This window comes from Carya illinoinensis, chromosome 1, assembly GCF_018687715.1.
Source record: "Carya illinoinensis cultivar Pawnee chromosome 1, C.illinoinensisPawnee_v1, whole genome shotgun sequence".
NCBI classification, from domain to species: domain Eukaryota; kingdom Viridiplantae; phylum Streptophyta; class Magnoliopsida; order Fagales; family Juglandaceae; genus Carya; species Carya illinoinensis.
In genome coordinates this window covers 11192460-11213002 of record NC_056752.1, presented here as the reverse complement: position 1 = coordinate 11213002, position 20543 = coordinate 11192460, and the positions used below count along the sequence as shown (strand labels likewise).

General features: G+C 36.3%; 1 protein-coding gene and 2 long non-coding RNA genes across 3 annotated transcripts; 1 reads left to right on the top strand and 2 right to left on the bottom strand.

Moving 5' to 3' along the window:
* The first annotated feature begins 219 nt into the window (after positions 1–219).
* LOC122310423 (pentatricopeptide repeat-containing protein At3g61520, mitochondrial-like) lies at positions 220–3560 on the top strand. The gene has a single exon (XM_043124307.1). The coding sequence runs from the start codon at positions 464–466 to the stop codon at positions 3197–3199; it is 2736 nt and encodes a 911-aa protein (XP_042980241.1). The 5' UTR covers positions 220–463; the 3' UTR covers positions 3200–3560.
* A 963-nt stretch (positions 3561–4523) lies between these two features.
* Positions 4524–7710, bottom strand: LOC122310449. Its single transcript, XR_006242610.1, has 2 exons — positions 7505–7710; positions 4524–6694 (listed from the first exon to the last, which is right to left on the bottom strand). It is a non-coding gene; the product is annotated as an uncharacterized LOC122310449 (long non-coding RNA).
* Positions 7711–11810: 4100 nt separating this feature from the next.
* On the bottom strand, positions 11811–19217 carry LOC122310455. Its single transcript, XR_006242611.1, has 5 exons — positions 18860–19217; positions 18181–18225; positions 12601–12800; positions 12398–12503; positions 11811–11881 (listed from the first exon to the last, which is right to left on the bottom strand). It is a non-coding gene; the product is annotated as an uncharacterized LOC122310455 (long non-coding RNA).
* Between the last annotated feature and the right edge of the window lie 1326 nt (positions 19218–20543).

The window sequence follows — 20543 nt, the reverse complement described above, 5'->3', positions numbered from 1 at the left end:
CTAGATTCCTACTCTAGAATTGTCTATAAGGCCCTTTTCTAGAACACTACTCTAAATTGTCTAGAACGCCCCTTCTAGATGACTCCACACAATTCCACAAGATTACAAAAGACTTGGAGGCTTCTAGAAGGTTAGCAAATTCTCTAAAAAAACCCTAGGTGGTGACAATCGGCTTCAGCTAAATAGCGGCTGACTAGAATACTTATTGCAAAAAAAATCACCAAGTCTACCCACGGCAGGCCACAGCAGAAAAGCGCAGAAGCAGCCCAGACTCAGCGTTGCGTGTAACCATGCTGTGTTGCGTCCCTCCCAAAAGGCCGCGTGCGTGTTGAACCAAAGCCTTGCTCTTTTTTTTTTCTCTTCTGAAAACCGACCCCAAAGGTCGTGCTGCTCTGTCAAAAACCAGGAAAAGAGCAGTTCAACTGGCCGGGCATGAGGGGCGTAGCATCTTCGCTTGAACAAAATGAGCGTACCACTTTCTTCATCCAAACAATCCACAGTCTTCCTCCTACGCCTCTGTCTGCTCAAACCCCAAACACCCGCAATCCCTTATTATCCCCTCCACCGCCACCTCTCTACCGAACCCAATCCACCACCACAACCACCACCACTAGACGAGGAATCGTTGATAAACGAGGCAGTCCAACTCTTCCAAGCGTTAGAAGATGGGAACTCCAGCTCTACCCAACTTCACCAGCTCCTCTTTACCTCTTCTTCTCCTTCCTCTCCTGGTATTTTTCGCCAAATCACTCGTCGATTGGCCTCTTCTTCTCAAGCCCTCGAGTTCTTCGACTACATCCGATCAAATTCGCCTTCACAAGAGTTAACGTCATTGACCTTCCCGTTCGAGGCCATCTTCGAGCTCGCTCGCCGCGAACCTGATCCTCAGAACAAGCTGTTAGAGCTTTATAGGACGTCCAAGGAGCGGAATATCCCGCTTACAGTTAATGGCGCAACACTTCTTGTTCGTTGCTTGGGAAGGGCCGAAAGGGTGGACGAGGCGCTGGCTGTAGTTGACGATCTAGACCCGTCTCTCAAAAACACGCACTTTTACAATGTGGTGGTTGCTGTGCTATTCAGATCAGGGCGCTTCGTCGAGGCTCTTAACATGCTTGATGAAATGCTTCAACCAGGTGCGGACTGTCCGCCTAATGATATTACAGGTCATGTTGTTTTTGCTGCGTTGTCAAGTAGGGAGTGGTTTGGAAGAAGTATTAGTGACGAGGAGATTGTTGGGTTGGTGTCAAAATTACTTGAACACGGTGTGTTTCCAGATACCTTTAAACTTATGCAATTAATTACCAAGTTGTGCAGGAATAAGAAGATAGGTCGTGCTTGGGATGTTTTACATGACGTGATGAAGGCTGGTGGTACTTTGGAAGCCGCTTCTTGCAATGCACTCTTGATGGGGTTGGGAAGGGATGGGGATTTTGAAAGGATGAATACGCTGATGACCGAGATGAAAGCGATGGATATTCAGCCAAATGTGGTAACTTTTGGGATCCTTATTAATCATATGTGCAAATCTCGGAGGGTTGATGAGGCACTGGAGGTTTTTGAGAAAATGAAAGGAGTGAGTGATGGGTTGTCTGTTGAACCTGATGTAATCACATATAATACTTTGATTGATGGACTTTGTAAAGTTGGGAGGCAAGAAGAAGGGTTGACTTTGATGGACCAGATGAGATCTGAAAATAAATGTATGCCAAATACTGTTACCTATAATTGCTTGATTGATAGGTTCTGCAAAGCTGGAGAAATTGAGAGGGCACAAGAGCTCTTTGATCAGATGAACAAGGAAAGAGTATTTCCTGACGTAATCACCCTCACTGCTTTGGTTGATGGTATGTGCAAACATGGGAGGATCAATAGTGCAGTTCAGTTCTCCGATGAAATGCAAAGTAAAGGGCTGAAAGGCAACGCTGTGACATTTACAGCCTTGATTAAAGCTTTTTGTAATGTTAACAATATTGATAAAGCAATGGAGGTTTTTGAGAAAATGATAGGAGGGAATGATGGGTTTTCTGTTGAACCTAATGTAATCACATATAATACTTTGATTGATGGACTTTGTAAAGTTGGGAGGCAAGAAGAAGGGTTGACTTTGTTGCATCAGATGAGATCTGAAAATAAATGTATGCCAGATACTGTTACCTATAATTGCTTGATTGATGGGTTCTGCAAAGCTGGCAAAATTGAGAGGGCACAAGAGCTCTTTGATCAGATGAACAAGGAAAGAGTATTTCCCAATGTAATCACCCTTACTACTTTGGTTGGTGGTATGTGCAGACATGGGAGGATCAATAGTGCAGTTCAGTTCTTCAATAAAATGCGAAGTGAAGGTCTGAAAGGTGATGCTGTGACGTTTTCAATCTTGATTAATGCTTTTTGCAATGCTAACAATATTGATAAAGCAATGGAACTTTTCAATCAAATGTCGAAGGATGGATGCTCCCCAGGTGCAATTGTTTTTTATAGATTGATATCTGGTTTGAGCAAAGCTGGAAGGATGGATGATGCCAGCTCTGTCGTATCAATGTTGAAAGAAGCTGGATTCTGCCTTGACATTGTGCGCTACAATGTTCTCATTGGTGGGTTCTGTAGGAAGAACAAATTGGATAAAGCTTATGAGATGCTCAAAGAAATGGAGCAAGCTGGAGTTAAGTCTGATATTGTAACATATAACACCTTGATTTCCTATTTGAGCAAAGCTGGAAACTTTGCAACCGCCCATAGAGTTATGAGAAATATGATTAAGGAGGGTCTTGTGCCCACAGTTGTCACTTATAGAGTGCTGATACGCGCATACTGCTTAAATGGCAAAATTGAAGAAGCAATGAAGATTTTTAGAGATATGAGCTCTTCGTCAAAGGTTCCTCCCGACAATGTAATATACAATGTTCTAATAGATTCTCTTTGCAAAAAGAATGAAGTAGAGCTTGCTCTTTCTCTGATGGATGAAATGAAAGTTGAGGGGGTCAGGCCTAATGTTACCACATACAATGCTATGTTCAAAGGTCTGCGAGAGAAAAATTTCTTGGAGAAAGCATTTGACCTCATGGACAGAATGGTTGAAGAGGCATGTAATCCTGATTACATAACCATGGATGTACTTACCGAATGGCTTCCTGCAGTAGGTGAAACGGGAAAGTTGAAAAAATTTGTTAACGGATACGAAGTTTCTGTTTCTACTTCATAGGATGGCTGTAGGATCTGGAGGATGGGATTACTCAAAAGTTTGAAATGCATCTATTGTCATACGCGGTAGAAAATATGTGGGTTCCATGCTTTCCATCGCGAACAAACCCGATAAAAATGTAGATGTATTCCATATCCATGTTGATGAGTTATATTCAATTGAGTTATTTGTACGCGTCTAGTTTCAGATCAAGTTTTTTATCTTTTTGGATAAATAGTGATTTTATGTGATATCAGAACTAGATTCTCAGTTAAATATTCCATGTGATGGATCCGTTTATTTTGGGAGAATCTAACCCACATATGAGAAGAAGCATTAAGGATATGATATAAATAATTAAATTGAAGCTTCATTTTTCTCCCTTGCCCCTGAATAACAACTACTTCTCTACTCCACACGGGCTGGAGTTGATTTTCTTCACTGGTATTATTTTCTTTGGCGGTTTCACCTCATACTCATGGTATAGTCATCATCTTTGGCGGCTTGCGTGACTCTATACTATGTTTTGAAGTTGATTTTCTTCACTAGTATTCTTTTCTTTCCTCTGTTTACTCCAATGCAGATCATGCCTCAAGAACAACTTTCCCCACTTTAATTTTCATCTTTGTTACGCTAAAATCGATTTCACTATCCGATTTTTTTTTTCTTTCGTTTTTTCTCCCTTTGGGTGGTAGGGGAAAAAATGGTCCAAGTTTATGGTAATTATTGTGTTGGCATAAACCCCTAAGGGTGGGCTCTAGGGCTATTGGATTAAGAGATTTTTTTCTTAAATTATCCGGTGTGCACTTACGGAAAATTCTTTTCCGTAATTCTTTATCGGGATCCTGTGCACCGGCAGGAAAACCACTTTTGCATATTTTTTTCTCGACTAATTTATTTTTAAGCTATTCTCGAGATATATCAGAACGTTGTTCCTCGACACCCAGTGTCAAATAAAAAATAATAATTAATATATTGGCACATGTTGGCAATAAGATTTATTAGTTGTTGGCATGTCGTAAACTGCCAAATTCCTTTTTATTCTTATTTCATTTTATTTTGCTCCCTCCATCTGATACTATGTCTGTAAGAAGTCGGTTTGAAGGTTTTATTGAGTAAACCACTTTTGCATATTTTCTTTCTCGACTATTTTTTTTTAAGCCAATTTGTATGTTAGATAATAAATAGATGCTTAAAGAGTCTATATTTTTTTATCTGAATCTTTTTCTAATCCTTCTTTTGTTTTTTTCCAATGGCTTATCTCTTTTAAATGCCATTATTATTATTATTATTATCTTATTGTGGTTACCAATTAAGAGGGAGAACATATGCTTTTAATGCCCCGTTTTGTCATTTTCATCCAAACATAGGTACAAAGTGGAAGCATTTGTCCCATTTTCTCTTAATATATATGCAGGTGCAGGAAACTTTTGCTTGAATTATCCAATGTGTAATTGTAGAAAACTTGTCAAGGGCTTGTGCAGTTGTGCGACGTCCAGTGGCAATAAAAAAATATATGCAAAATGCGGTGTGAGTTAAGGGTTCCAAAACTAGCAATGAACCCTCAAACTGACTATTCTTACTAAAATAACAAAAGATGATTAAAAAAAAAAAAAGAACATACACCAAGAGTTACGTACACTTTACACCCTCAAATTATCAACTGTTTTGCCGTCTTTATCCCAAACTAGTACAATAAGACATATTTTACTTTCGAACTGTCCAAAAGCCAATATTAATAATTTAGGGTGTAAATATTCAAATAAGCTAATGATTGATAGATATGTTAATTGTTTCGCTTTAAGACAATATATTCTATAAAGAAAACTATATCTGTTAATTTTGTTATTAAATCCCATGCTAACGATTTTTGTGATAAAAAATACTGATTTTCTTTAATCATCGTAATGGGAAGGGTTAAAATATGATGAATAATTAGTTTATCTTAAGATGGTGGCTATGTAGGCCTTTGATGTTTGGTTCTACAACAAATTCTTGATATAATTATGCAAGGAACACAAAGCAACCACTTATGCTTATTGCATCTAACACATGCTTATTGTCACAAAAAGCATTGAAGTGTTTATGAATACTAATAAGCTCTTGAAAATATATAGTTGATGTGACATATAGTGTACAAAAAATACGCAAGGTAACATTATAAAATACTTGAAGAAGCTTCGAAAATTTTCTTATGGTCTCCCAATCATCAGGCCCAGGAGCTCTTACACGCATTTTCCCATGCCTATCTTTAGACAAATAAACTTGTGAGTAGAGATCCTCATCAAGCAAAAGTTGGAAGGCTTTTTGATACATTTCAACCACGTCCAACATAACAAAAGTCGAGTTCCATCTAGTAGGCACATCAAGACTCAAAAAACTAGAACATGGAACTTTTGACCTATCAACACAAGATTTGAAAGTGGCAAGTTTTTGGGGAGAAGACTTCAATTACTTAATCAACTTCAGAACCCTTATGATTGAGTCATCAACATCTTTCAAATATTCACTCACAACAAGGTGTAAGATGTGTGTTGTACACCTCATGTGAATAAACTTGTGAGCTGCAACACAATCCTCACTTCCTATTTCCTTTGTTCTCAACCAATCGATTGCGGAATCATTAGAGGTAGCATTGTCCACCATAATTGTGAGGATTTTGTCAATGCCCCAATCAAGCATACACCTCCAATACCCTCCCAATTGTTGCCCCCTTGTGGTCGCTAATCCAAGCAAATGAAATGATCCGCTTATGTAACTTCCAACTACTATCAATGAAGTGAGCAGTCACACACATGTAATTAATATTTTGAATAAAAGTCCAAGTGTCAGTGGTCGTGCCCACTCTTTGTTTGGTGGTTAAAAACATTTTCTTCAAACTATCATTCTCTCTCAAAAATTGCCTCATAAAGTCACACATTACGGTAAATCGAGAAGGAATAGGAAACCTAAGATTAAGGGATTTAACAAATTCCTGAAACCCTTCTCCCTCAACAACCCTAAAGGGCAACTCATCCACTATCAACATCCTAGCAAGGGTAGCCCGATTTTTTTTTTTTCATTGTACTTGGTCATCCCTAAGCTCTTCTCCCCTTCCCCTCCTTCACTTCTTGTTTCTGGGACCAAGAATGTTTTACTCTTGTCCAACTTTTACTGTTTTTGGAGCAAAGTTGAATGTCTGCTTTCATGGCCGAAGTGCCTTGCCTTTTGGGATGGCATTTCCATTGCCTATGACAATGGTTAAAAGTAGCAACAGCCTCTTCGGGATCACAATCGGGCACTCTTGTGAAGTGAAACCATACCTCAGACTTATTTTTAAGATTTCTACTACCAGGTGGAGGACGAGGGTTAGAACGGAAGGCACTAGGAGTGCCCATCAAAGAGTCTATTGGTCCGCTAGACTCATCAACTATGGGACTGGGACCATTAATAGGTTGTTTTAGGGCTGGGATGGCAGGACAAGATGCAAATGTGGATGTAGGAGTGCTTGTGCCTTCTATATGCATGATTTAAGAACTACAACACAACAAACAAGTTAGGTTAAGATAAATATAATCACAGTTTATTCATTCAAAACATCCCAACAAAAACAGCCTCAATATTAACTCAAATTAAAACAGCCACAGTATAATCATAGTTTTATCCAATCATTCCTTGTAACAACACAAAAACAACCCCAAACTCATTCTATTTTAGTTACACAGATTTTACACAAACTCATCAACTGCCACATCCATCCAAACAAGTATAATCACAATTTATTCCTTCAAAACAACCCAACAAAAGCAGCCCCAGTTGGCCAATATTAACTCAAACTCATCAACTACAAGTCCCCAACATCCATCCTAGCTATTTTACTTACACATATTTTATACATATAGTAAAAAGTAACAAACACACAAAAGGATTGCTAGTGGGACTAGCATGCTGCACAATGTGAATAAAAGTTGGTAATAGTTAGCAATTAAGCCCCTGCTTTCTTTGCAGGATTGTTGGTAATTGGAGTGAGGTTCATTAAGTTTTCTTTCATCCCAGACTAGCTCATTGACATGGATAAATAAAAATTATTTAAAATTAGTGATTTAGTGAAAATGGGTTGCCAATTCACAATGGGTATGCCCACTAGCATTTCTCAAAGATTTAACTCCCATTTCACTGCCACTATCCCCGTATAGAGCTAAGATACACCATTGACAGCCAAGATCTTGCGAGTTTTGACAAAACCTCACCCCAGCCACCAAACAAGCTAACAAGTTACAAGATATACTGGAACTGTAAAATACAAAGAAAGAAAAAAACAGAGAAGGGAGAATCTCGCGATCTCACCTAGTCGAGTCGCCGACGGCGTGTGCAGTGTAGAGTGAGAGAGTGGGCCATGTCGTCACCACGTATGGAGTTGAGAGTGAGAGGGTTGAGCTTGTTGGCGACGGGGTGAGAGGCACTGGGTGAGGGGGCTAGGGGCAACGAGAGGGTTTGAGGGAGGGAGTTTGGGTTTATTTTGGGAAATGGGAATGGGATTCAGGAATGGGGGAGGGGGGGGGGGGGGGGAAAGGAATTGGGAAATCAAAAAGGGTTTCAGGGCTAGGGGCCAAAACGGCGTCTTTCTCATTGACAAAACGGCACCGTTTTGGCATGTTTTGGGCTCGGTTCTGTGGAAGTGGGCTGGCCTACTTCCATTTTTTGCCCTTTTGAACTTCTAAACCCAAATTTTCCTTATGTTTAGGGCTTTTTATATTCCTAAATCCTAAACTAAACCCTATTTAAATAAATATTAAATTAAATTTTAATCTTAAGATTTGTTATCAACTTATCATTCTATTTATGATTTTTATAATTATAATTTTTCCATCACTCAATTTAATTGTTAGTATTGATTAATGAAAATTATTAATCTTGCAGTCGTACTATAGTATTTATTATTGACAATTACATATTATTATACTGTAGTATTACATGTTATAGTCTATAGACTTATACTATAGTGATTAATTACATTTTATGGTCTATAGGCTTATACTATACTGATTAATTACATGTTATAGCCTATAGACTTGTACTATGGCTTTTATAAATTTGGTATATTTATATTATAGTATAAGTATATTATTTAGGAACAATAACTAGCTCATATTATTATTGAAATTTAGCTAACTACATAAGTTATAGTTATATAAAATACAAATTTATAATAACATGTAATGATATTATTATACATTAGTATAATAGTATTACATGTCATGATAAATTTATAGATTATTAGTGTTTGTACATTTGTATTAAATGTTATTATAAATTAGTATTACAAGTTATTACATTAGTTTATTATACATTAGTAGATCTTTACTTATATAGTTATATTATAGTATAAGTATATTATTTAGGAACAATAAATAGTTCATACTATTATTGAATTTAAATAACTATATAAGTTAAGTTATAGCTAGTTATACTCATATAGAATATATGGATATATATAATGAATGTATTATTAGTCATTCACTATTATTAGTCAATTTAGTCTAGTTATCCAATTTAGGAACAATAACTAGCTTATAATAATTAACTCATGGTGTGATGCTAGTATATTATTGAATTTAACTAACTATATAAGATATAGTTATATAAAATCTATATAATCAATACTTTAGTTATTATAAATTAGTATTACATGTTATTATAAATTTATTATTTATATATTAGTGTTTATCCATTAGTGTTACATGTTATATTATACATTAGTATTATAAAATTCAATGTTATTATGCATTTTTGTATTTATACATTATTATTACTTATTATTATATTTATATTTATATGATTAATATATAGAAAAAAACACATATTAAAATATATACAATATCATAGCAAAGTCGAAATCAGAGTCGGAGTGAAAATTTAATTTTCACGTGATATCAGAGCTAGATTCTCAGCTAAATATTCCATCCATTAAATTCACTTATTTAGGGGGAGTTTAACTTACATATGAGAAGAAATATTAAGGATATAATATAAATAATTCAATCTACTCATTTCTATCTGTTTAAACTTTCTTATCACGAGCCAAAATTTAAGTTTCATTTTCTTCCTTGCCCATGAATAACAACTACTCCTGTACTGCAAATGGGCTGGAGTTGGTGGCCATTTGACCTCATAGTTTAGTCATCATCTTTTGGTGGTTTGAAGTTGATTTTCTGCACTAGTATTATTTTCTTTCTGTTTACTCCAAAGCAGAGCAGATCAAGCCAACGTCATGACTCCATAACTTTTTGCACTTCAATTTTCATCTTTGTTATGCTAAAATCGATGTCACTATCCCATTTCTCTTTTTCTTTTTCTATTTTTTTTCTCACCTTGGGTGGGTAAGGGAAGAAAGGTCCAAGCCAATGGTAGTATAGATATTGGCACATGTTGACAACAAGATTTACTAGTTGTTGGCATATCGGAAAGAGCTAAATTCCTCTTTATTCTTCTATATTTATTTCATTTTATCTTGCTCCTTCAACCCTTAGGAGTTGACTCAAATGGTAAAAACCTTGGCCTGTGTGGTATGCTCCCTCCAGGTCTAAGGTTCATATCTCTATTAAAACACCTTTTTTCTGCGAGAAAATTTGTTCGAATAGTCACATTTATTGCCATAAATGACTTTTTTCCACCATTTAGATTCGTAGGAGACTCCTTAGAAATAATTGGCAATGGATATTGCCAGTAGCCGCAAAATTAATTGCTATCCAAAATACTATTATTTCTGGCATATTCTAGTCATTGGAAATATAGAATTTTCGTATAAAATATGTCACACACGAGTGGAGTTTGCTCGCAAGAAAGGTTTATTGTGATAAATTATGTTGTCGGAAATACCTATTTTCGGCAACAACAATGACAGGATATACTTTATACCTGCAAGAAAACTCATTGGTAACAAGTTTTTCCTGTGTGCTTACCTTACCGGAAAAGTATTTCTTGCTAAACACTTGGTGGGAAATAATTATTGCACGCGAATTAATTTTGCTGGAATTCCTTACTTGCAACATACAAAATCCTTCATAAATGCTGCTTACTGACTAATAATTTCACCAGAAATAACTATTTCTAATAAGAACATATCGCAAGAAATACTTTTTTTTTTTTTCCATATCAAAAGTTGTTCCTGTGTTCTTCCTTATCAGAAACAATATTGCTTGCTGTATATTTGGCAGGAAATATCTGTTTTACTTGTGTTAATGTCGCAGGAAATACTTACTAGGGACATACATAATCCTTCGGAAATGATACTTACCGACTAATAATATCACCATAAATAACTATTTTTGACAAGAACATATAGCAAGAAATTCCTCCTTTTTTTGCCATTTCAAAAGTTTTTCCCGCATGCTAACCTTATCGGAAAATCTGGCAACATGAAAGATGCCAAGATTAGTGTTAACATCATTTGTTGCACTTTCATATATTGTAAGAAAAAAATATTTGTTGCCTATTTTTCATCAGTAATTGTTCATTTAGTGCTTTTTTGAAACAAATAGTTTTGTCGCATTAAATTTCCCACATTGCATTCTTGGGGATAAAATTCTATTTTAAGTATAAACCAATGTCAACCACTAATTATGCCACAATTAATACCCACATTTGAACCACTAATTATCCTGGTCAATTTGCTCAACTGTATATGAATTTGCCATATATATTTTCCAACTCAATTCCTAATTACTTCTCAATCATTTAATAAACATTAATATTTCATCCCTATTATGAGACTTGGAACTTTCAATTCAAAATTAATCACCGTAATTCAATGCATGACACTCAACTTTGAAATTGATCCTTATACGTACAATCACCAGCATGGTGTCATATATCAACACGCGTATATTGATATTATATACTAACATTGTAGTCACCAACATGCATATACTTACATAAAACATAATTTGAGGTAAACAGACAACATTTTAGAAACATGTAGTAATCCAAACAACTTGTGCAAGTTCATACAAGATTCACTAGTTCATTCTCTATCTTTGATTGAGCATTCTTCTTAAAGCTGCATGCATGGAGGCTTGGATATGTAAGTTTGTTCTGCTCAGGCACTCTATCTCCACCCTTGGTCTTCTTAGTCCCTATAACTGATAGCTACAAAATTAGATAATGAATGCCAAATATTAGTGTATGGTCAAATGCAAGTCAAGTATCACCATTAACCATGTCCTAAGACCCACAGATAGACTAATCACAAAAGTTCAAGTAGTTGAGAATAATTAAACTTGAAAACTAACCCCATAGCCTCCAGTAAAATCAACTAAGTGCATTGGCATTGTGTTTTAAGTCTCATTATAATGATCAAGTTGATAGAGAAAGATAAAAAGGTGAGTGCATATTAGACTATGACAATTCCAGCTATATTTTCCAACCAATAAACAAGTAGCATACGTGCATTCAATTTTGTATAACAATTCTTCTCCTATCTCGGAAAAAGATGACCAACCTCTTTCGGTTTTTAAGTTAAATAATATAAGAATATGGAGTTTTCTAACATATTATCATCCTTGTATATGCAAGTAAAACAGCAATGCTTTAACATTAGGGGAAAGACATTAAGTAATTCTAAGAGCATAAGGAAAAACATTATACTTGTACCAGGAAATCTTAGAAATCTTCATCTACTTTGGACCAGAAGAAAGACTTTGATGGAGTTTTAGGCACTCATACCTGTGAGAAAGCATCCATTAAAGAAGAGGTGAGTTCCCTATATAATTAACTAAAGAAAACAACTCATTCATGTCATGATCATCACTACTAGTCTACTGCCATTAATCGGTTTTGTAGGCATAACGGGGGCATGTAGTATTTCAATATATGACACTATATATATAATGATTAATTATTCTCCCGTACTTCACTGTATTTGCTATAGCTTTGTTCAATAATAGATGGATAAATCATTCCCAAGTTTCAATAACTTCACACAGTTCTTGATTGGGGTTTCCCTATAAATCAAACAAATCAAAATGCTTTAATACTAATAGCTTTAGATACTAGTTTGTCACATTTTATCAATTTAGTATTGAGTGACCATCATTCAATTTTGATAACAATTCTTCTATCGAGGAAAAAGATGACCAACCTCTTTCAGTTTTAAAGTCAAACAATATGAGAATATTATTTTTCTAATAAATGGGGGAAAGAAATTAAGTAATTCTAAGAGTATAAGGAAAAACATTATACCTGTACCACTTCTCTACTCTTTCTCCCATTTGCATAGAATCTATTGTCACCTAGCTCTTAACTAGAAAATGTGTCTTGACAAAAATTTCCACCTCCAACCAGGTCCCTACAACAAAGCAACCAACATGCTCAACAAAAGGATACATGCTTCTACATGTACTCCATCATACCAAAAAGCATCAAAAGTTCCAAAAAATCTCAACTTGCATAATGGAGGATGCCTACGCATCTGCCTAGGTCTCCTGTTGAGACTCCCTCTAGGACTCCAATTTTGTCATGCGGCTGTTGAGGTTCTCATATTCTTCAAAATAAGTTACAACAATTTGTAGGGGCCATCGGATTGGAGAAATTTTCCCTTGAATTAACCGAGGTGCACTTGCAGGAAACTTGTTGCCGAGGGGGCCTGTGCATCCTTGGGATTAGTAGGGAATTTGTTCTCAGATACCCGGTGCTAATTAAAAAAAATATATTATTTTGCACATTTCATCTCATGATGTTATATTTGTAACAAGTCAGTTTGATGGTTTCACTGGGAAAACCAATGTTAGTTTGTGTGTTAGTGAAATAAATGCTTAAGGACTTTCTATATTTTCTATTTGAAAGGTCTTTCTAATCCTTTTAACAATAGGGATAGAGATTTCTTTTATCTTTTTTGAATATCTTAATATCTCTCTCTGATCCTTTCAAGGTATTATTTTTAATATCTTCTTATGGTTACCAATTAAGAGGGAGAGCACATGCTTTTAATGGCTCATTTTGTCATTTTCATCCGAACATATGTACAAATTGGAAGCATTTATCCCTTTTGTCTTTTAATGTGTTTGATAAAAAGTCCAGAAAGAGAATATATGTATTTGTAGGAAACTTTTCTATGAATTACCTAAGGTGTACTTATGTGAAATTATTTGTCGAGGACCTATGCACTCTCAAATTAGTCGCACTCTCATTACCAATAAAAACAGTATACATACAAATATGGTGTGATCTAAGGGTTCCAAAACTACTAGTGACACTTCAAATGAACTGTTCTGACTAAGATAACAAAAGATGGAGAAAAAACAACAAAAGTTAAGTATACTTTACACTCTCAAATTATCAATTGTTTTGCCTTCTTTATCCCAAACTATTAAAACTATCAAAAAGTTATAATGTGCACCTTCCATTTTATTGTTATCAGGTGTGCAATAAGCCAATATTAATAATTTAGGGTGTAAATTGTTAAATTATGATAACCTGAGTGTGCAAAGTGCAAAGTACATTTTATATTTTTTTTCTAAAAGAAAATTAGAAGAAATTGACTCCTTAAAATAAGCTAATGATTAATAGATGTGTTAATTGTTTTGCTTTAAGACAATATATTCTCCAAAGAAAACTTTATCTGTTAATTTTGTTATTAAATCCCATGCTAACAATTTTTGTGTGCCAACAATTAAAGATGGGTGTAGAAATTCAAAGTTCTTTCATAGGTGTGCTAAGCAGAGGAGGAAAATAAATGAGATTAAATGCTTGACGAAGTAGGATGGTAGCATGGTTAGAGATGTGGGAGACATTTCTAAAACCTTCTTTTTGCACTATCAAACCTTGTTTTCCTCTTTGAATCCTGTTGGGGGTAGAGGAGTGTCTTATTAATGTTGAGAGTAGAGTGGACATGGACATGAATAGAATGCTTGCAGAAAAGTACACTGCAGAGGAAGTTAGAGAAGCTTTATTCCAGATGAACCCCTTGGGCTCTCCTGGCTCAAATGGTTTTCCTGCAAAATTTTATCAAGCACATTGGGACATTGTGGGTAGTAAAGTCACGAAAGCAGTATTCGAGGTGCTTAACCTAGGGGATATTAGTTGCATTAACGACACCTATATTGCACTAATTCCCAAAGTAAAGAGCCCTAAAACAGTTGTGGATTTCAAGCGTCTTTCTCTTTACAATGTGATTTATAAGGTGGTGTCCAAGGTTCTTGCTAACAGGTTAAAGCAGAAATTCCCTCCAATCATATCTCCCACCTAGTGCTTTTGTTCCTGGGAGATTAATACTTTATAATGTTATAGTGGCTTTCGAGGCTATGCATTATATGTCTAGAAAAGGGAAAGGGCAGCAAGGGTATATGGCAATAAAGTTGAACATGAGCAAGGCATATGATAGAGTGGAGTGGAGTTTCTTGAGAAAAGTGAGGATGAAAATGGGCTTCAATGAGAGATGGATAAAGTTGGTTATGGGTTGTATTTCATCTGTTTCTTACTCTATCCTGATTAATGGGACTCCTCAAAGATCTTTTAAACCATCAAGAGGTATTAGACTAAGGGATCCACTATCCCCTTATCTATTTATCTTGGTGGCTGAAGTGCTAAGTAGTTTACTTAGCCATGCTGAAGCTGAGAAGAAGATTCATGGTTTTCCTTTGGGAAGGGGCCAATTTAACATTAACCATTTATTTTTTACAGATGATAGTTTACTCTTTTGTAGAGCAAATGTTGTGTAGTGGTCCAATATGTCTCTATGAAGGGGCCTTGGGTCAAAAGCTCAATAAGGACAAAACATCAATCTTTTCCAGTGCTAATACTCAAAAAGAAACAAAGGACTACATCTTAAACCTTGCTGGGACTAGATCCACTACATGTTATGGAGAAGTACCTTGGGTTACCTACACTTATTGGAAGATCTACGCATATTGCTTTCAAGGGTATTCTGGATATAGTAAGGAGTAGGGTGAGCACTTGGAAGACAAAACTTTTATCTCAAGGAAGGAAATACTACTCAAAGCAGTTATACAAGCTCTTCCTACCTATTGTATAGGGGTGTTTAAGCTGCCCAAATCTTTGCTAAGGGAAATCAATAGGGTCATGCATCAATTCTAGTGGGGTTAGCAGCAAAATGAAACTAAAGTCCATTGGGTCTCTTGGGGCAAATGGGAAAGGCAAAGGAGGCAGGTGGTTTGGGTTTATGAGATCTTGAGAGATTTAACTTGGCTTTGTTGGCTAAGCAATGATGGAGAATCCTTCAATACCCTAATTCTTTAGCAGCTTAGGTGTTGAAGGTCAAGCATTTCCCATCCTCTTCTTTTACCCAAGCTAAGTTGGGAGCTAGGCCATCATTTATTTGGAGAAGTATCTTGTTGCTAGGAGTCTTATCGTCAAAGGGTCTATGTAGAGGTTTGGGAATGAGTAGGATACTAAAATCTGGAAGGATAGGTAGTTACGCCAACCTTCCACTTACATGATCCAGTCTCCAGTCCAAATTTTGAGTGAGGATGCACAAGTGGCTAACCTTATCAATGGTGAGGTGAAGCAATGGAATAGGGAACTGGTTACTAAGGTGTTTGGGCCTGATATAGCTGCTGTTATTCAGAGAATACCTGTGAGTTCAACTGGTGCAAGGGATAAACTTATGTGGTGAGGTACCAAGGATGGGCTATTTACTGTTAAAAGTTCTTACCACCTGCAAAAGGAGCTTAATGAATTGCCTAAAGGCCAATCATCAAGGAGGGCACAAAACTTCAAAAACTGGACTTGCTGCTGGAAGCTAAGGATTCCTAATGCTACTAAGGTTTTTGTGTGGAGGGCCTGCCTGGAGTCTTTGCCTACAAGGGTGAAACTGTTTAAGAAAAACATTGTGGACTCTCCTTTGTGTCCTATCTGTTACAGGGAAGAAGAATTTGTTGCTCGTGCTCTATGGAGTTGCAGTTCAGCCATGGATGTGTGGTGTTAAGGGCCAACTATTTTTCACAAGAGTGCTTTGAGAACAGGGAGTTTATTGGAGATTTTTTAGGCTCTGAGTTCTCAGTGTGATCAACAAGATATGGAATATTTGTAGTGATAGTAAGGAGTATCTGGTATAGAAGGAACAAACTGGTCTTTGAAGGTTCTTTCTTGCATCCGACTCTCTTAGCACAACAGTCAGCTCAAAATCTAGCAGAATATAGAGAGGTCCAAGTAGCTTCAAAGGCTATTAATCGAGTGGTTCCAGATCAGATTGTGAGTTGGGTTCCCCCACCTGCTGGCTGCATTAAAATAAATTAGGATGCTTGTGACGCCCCCAGATTTCTGTTTGGGATCGGACAGACATCTGAAGTGTCGGGACATGTAACACAAGGTTACCTGGTCCCGTTCATGACATATAAGATGCAATGTTCCTAACATGCGTCTAGCATTAAGCAATATTCGCAGCGGATAATTTTTTTTTTTTAACAATACTATGCACCAAACTTATAATATCTCAAATAGTTAAATCATAATCCAACCATACTTAACAAAATAAACAACCACAATTTCAGTATAAGTCTCAAAAGACTGTAATCTCAAAAACATGGAAGATCAGACTCCATATTTACATTAACAAACTACACTATTGAGGAAATTTATTGAGTAACTCGTGTAACTCGACTAACGAGGCCAGAATATTGTCCAAAAACTAACTATGAAAGTTGTAAGCTCGGCGTTGTGTCTACAGCGTCTAGTCAATCTCATCCAGTCTACCAATGTCTGCTCCCTGCTCTGATCCTGACACATCGCCTACCATTTAGGGCGGATGGTAGTTGGGACTACCACGGTGAGATTTGATTATAAATCTCAGTAAGTTAACAAGAAACTCCCACACAGGTTAATGATGCATACATGGCAGTAAAAGTATGAATGCATAATTAAAGTCATAAGTAAGCATAACATAACTTGACATATAGCAGGCATAACTGACATACCCTGAACAGAAACGTGAATCAAACTTGACTTGACATGACATGAATTTGAACTTAAAACATAACATGGACTAGCAACATAACATGAACATGAACATACATAACATAAACATGAACTTGAACTTGAACACTACATGTACGTGAACATAACATGACATGAACTTGAACTTGAACACAACGTGTACATAAACATGAGCATAACATGTACGTGAACATAACATAACATAATGGCAGATTATACTCCTTCACCGTAGTACTTGGCAGCGCATAGCCTTGACCGCAGTACCAGGCAGCGCGTATCATCCTTATGTAGTACGGCAGATTATACTCTTTCACCATAGTACTTGGCAGCGCATAGCCTTGGCCACAGTACCAGGTAGCGTGTATTATCCTTAACCGTAACATAACTTAACATAACGGTAGATTATACTCCTTTACCGTAGTACTCAGCAACGCATAGCCTTGACCGCAGTACCAGGCAGCGCATATTATCCTTGACCCTAACATAACTTAACTGATTTAACCATCTGTAGTATGGTAGATTATACTCCTTCACCTTAGTACTTGGCAGCGCATAGTCTTGACCGCAATACCAGGCAGCGCGTATCATCCTTGATCGTAGTACAAATTAACTGATAATTGAAACTTAATTGTTCTCAAAATACACAATTTTACTCGAGATAAAACGTGATTGGAATATAAAAGAACAGAAGTTTTAACGACACATAACATTACTTGAATGTAACTTGAGAGACATGACTTACTTGAGATAAAAATATTTTGTAGTATGACATAACATGTAACAGACAACATTTCATAACATGGAATAACATGTAACAGTAAATATTACATGACATGGCATACATGTAATAGATGGCATAATATAATATGACATATTTGTAACGTATAGCAATACGTGACATAATAGATTATGTAACAGATAAGCATTCGTGACAGAATAAATCATGCGTAACAAATAAACATGTAATGATGTGGCATGGCATGGCATATATGATAACATACATGCATAAATTTTAGTTCCCTTACTCATCATACATATACAGTAAACTGATAGTAAGTTAGAAGTTAACTTACCTCGATCGTCGCGTTCTACGAGAATAAAGTGCGAAATACGAGAAACTGTAAGAGGGTATTCGAAAAGTTAGAAATTTAATTACTAACAATTAGAAATGTGTAAAAGAGACAACTTAAAGTAAAATTATCATTTTACCCTCTACATGTGAGAAAATGACCATTTTACCCCTAACTTAAGGATTTCACATCCTAACTCCAAAAATTTCCAAAATTTACATGAGGACATTCCTCATGTAAATTTTATCTTAAACTCAAGTATCAAATCAAAAATATTTTAAAAAAATCACAACTATGGAAAGCACACTATGGCCAAAACATCCATAGGCCATTTCTCTTGATTTTTGTTGCAATTCCTTCTAACTTCAAAACTCATGCTTAAACCAAAATTTTGCAACAAGGATCTTCCTATCCTAAGTTTAAAACCATACTTAAAACATCCATTTAGAAAAAGCTAATAATCAACACCAAACCTTTTTGTAAAAAGATCCAAACACTTGAACCACAAGCTTTGACCCTAAATCAAAACATTTCCAAGAATTCCAAAAAATCAAATCTTACTTCTAACATATTCATAACATAATTCTAAGATCAACCAGAATAGCTAGACCATTCAGATATGAGGCCAGCTGGGCCTTGTGGGATGATTGCTATGAAATAATAGAGAAGGCATGGAGCTCACCTAGAAGGGTTGATAACAAGTTACAACAGGTCATTGAAGGCTTGAACCAATACAAACTGGACCTAGTCCAATGGAACAATCAACATGCTAGAAGCCACAGGGAAGAGCTCAAGAGACTTTGGGACCAGGTATCTGAACTACAAAAGGAAAATGAAGGTCATCTCACAGAAACCATTAAACAGGTGCAAAAGAAGATAGAGAAGCTACTTGAAGAAGATCGCATCAAATGGAAACAAATGGCCAAACAAAAATGACTAAGAGAAGGGGATGGAAACACAAATTTTTTTCATCAATGTGCCACCCAGAGAAAGAAAACAAATCTGATCAAGAGACTAGTTGATGACATGAATGAGAAAGATGTCACATCAAAAGCAGGGATTTCTAATTTATTCCAAGAATATTTCCAAAACTTATTCTCTTCTTCTAATCCTGTGAATATTGCAGATTTCCTTGAACCAATGGAGGCCTATGTTACAGAAGAACAAAATGAAATGCTTCTTAGGCCTTACACTCATCAAGAGGTGAAAGATGCCCTCTTTCAAATGAATGGGCTTAGCTCTCCTGGCCCTGATGGGTATCCTGTAACTTTCTACCAAAAACACTGGAGGTTAGTGGGTGACCAAATCAGTATAGCAATGCTTCATGTTCTTAATGCAAATGGTAGTTTATCTGATATAAATAGCACTTACATTACCCTTATTCCCAAGAAGAAAAATCCCACCAAGGTTTCTAAGTTCAGACCCATATCCCTCTGTAATGTGTTATACAAGCTGATATCCAAAATAATGGCCAATAGACTCGAGAAAATCTTACCCTCCATAATATCCCCACTTCAGCCAGCCTTTGTTCCCAACAGACTAATCACAGACAATGTGATTGTTGCCTTTGAAGCTTTGCACACAATGAAGGCTAAGATGACAGGAAATGAGGGATACATGGCCTTAAAACTCGACATGAGCAAGGCATATGATAGAATTGAGTGGGAGTTCCTTAGGAAAATCATGCAAAAGATTCATCAATGGGTGGACCTAGTTATGAGATGTATTGAAACTGTCTCATTTGCCATTATGGTCAATGGAGTACCACAAGAGGTCTTCACCCCACAAGAGGTATTAGACAAGGTGACCCTCTTTCACCTTACCTCTTCATCCTATGTGCAGAAGCCCTTAGTAAACTCATTGGGAAAGCTAAGGCAATTGGTGCAATTCATGGTGTACCAATAGCAAGAGGCCCACTACGAGTATCTCACATTTTCTTTGCTGATGATAGCCTCTTGTTTTGCAAGGCCAATGCTTTTGAATGGGGTAGGCTGTTTAACCTATTGAAAGTTTATGAAGAAGCTTCAGGGCAAAGATTAAATATGGACAAGACTTCCATTATATTCAGCAAGAACACCTCCAGGTTGACTCAAAACTACATATTGTCAATTGCTGGAATGAGGTCCTCCATGACCTCTGAAAAATATCTCGGGTTGCCATCTATTGTGGGAAGAAATAGAAATAATTCTTTCAAATGAATCCTTGATGCAGTCAGAAGAAGAATCAATGGGTACAAAGTGAAAGGTCTATCTCAAGCTGGGAAAGAAATCTTTATAAAAGCAGTAGTCCAAGCTCTTCCCACCTACACAATGAGTGTATTCAAACTTCCCAAAACCTTGCTGCACTCCATCAATAGTGTCATCAAT

Coding starts and splice junctions, on each gene's coding strand:
- LOC122310423 (XM_043124307.1), top strand. CDS start 464: ATGAGCGTACCACTTTCTTCATCCAAACAATCCACAGTCTTCCTCCTA.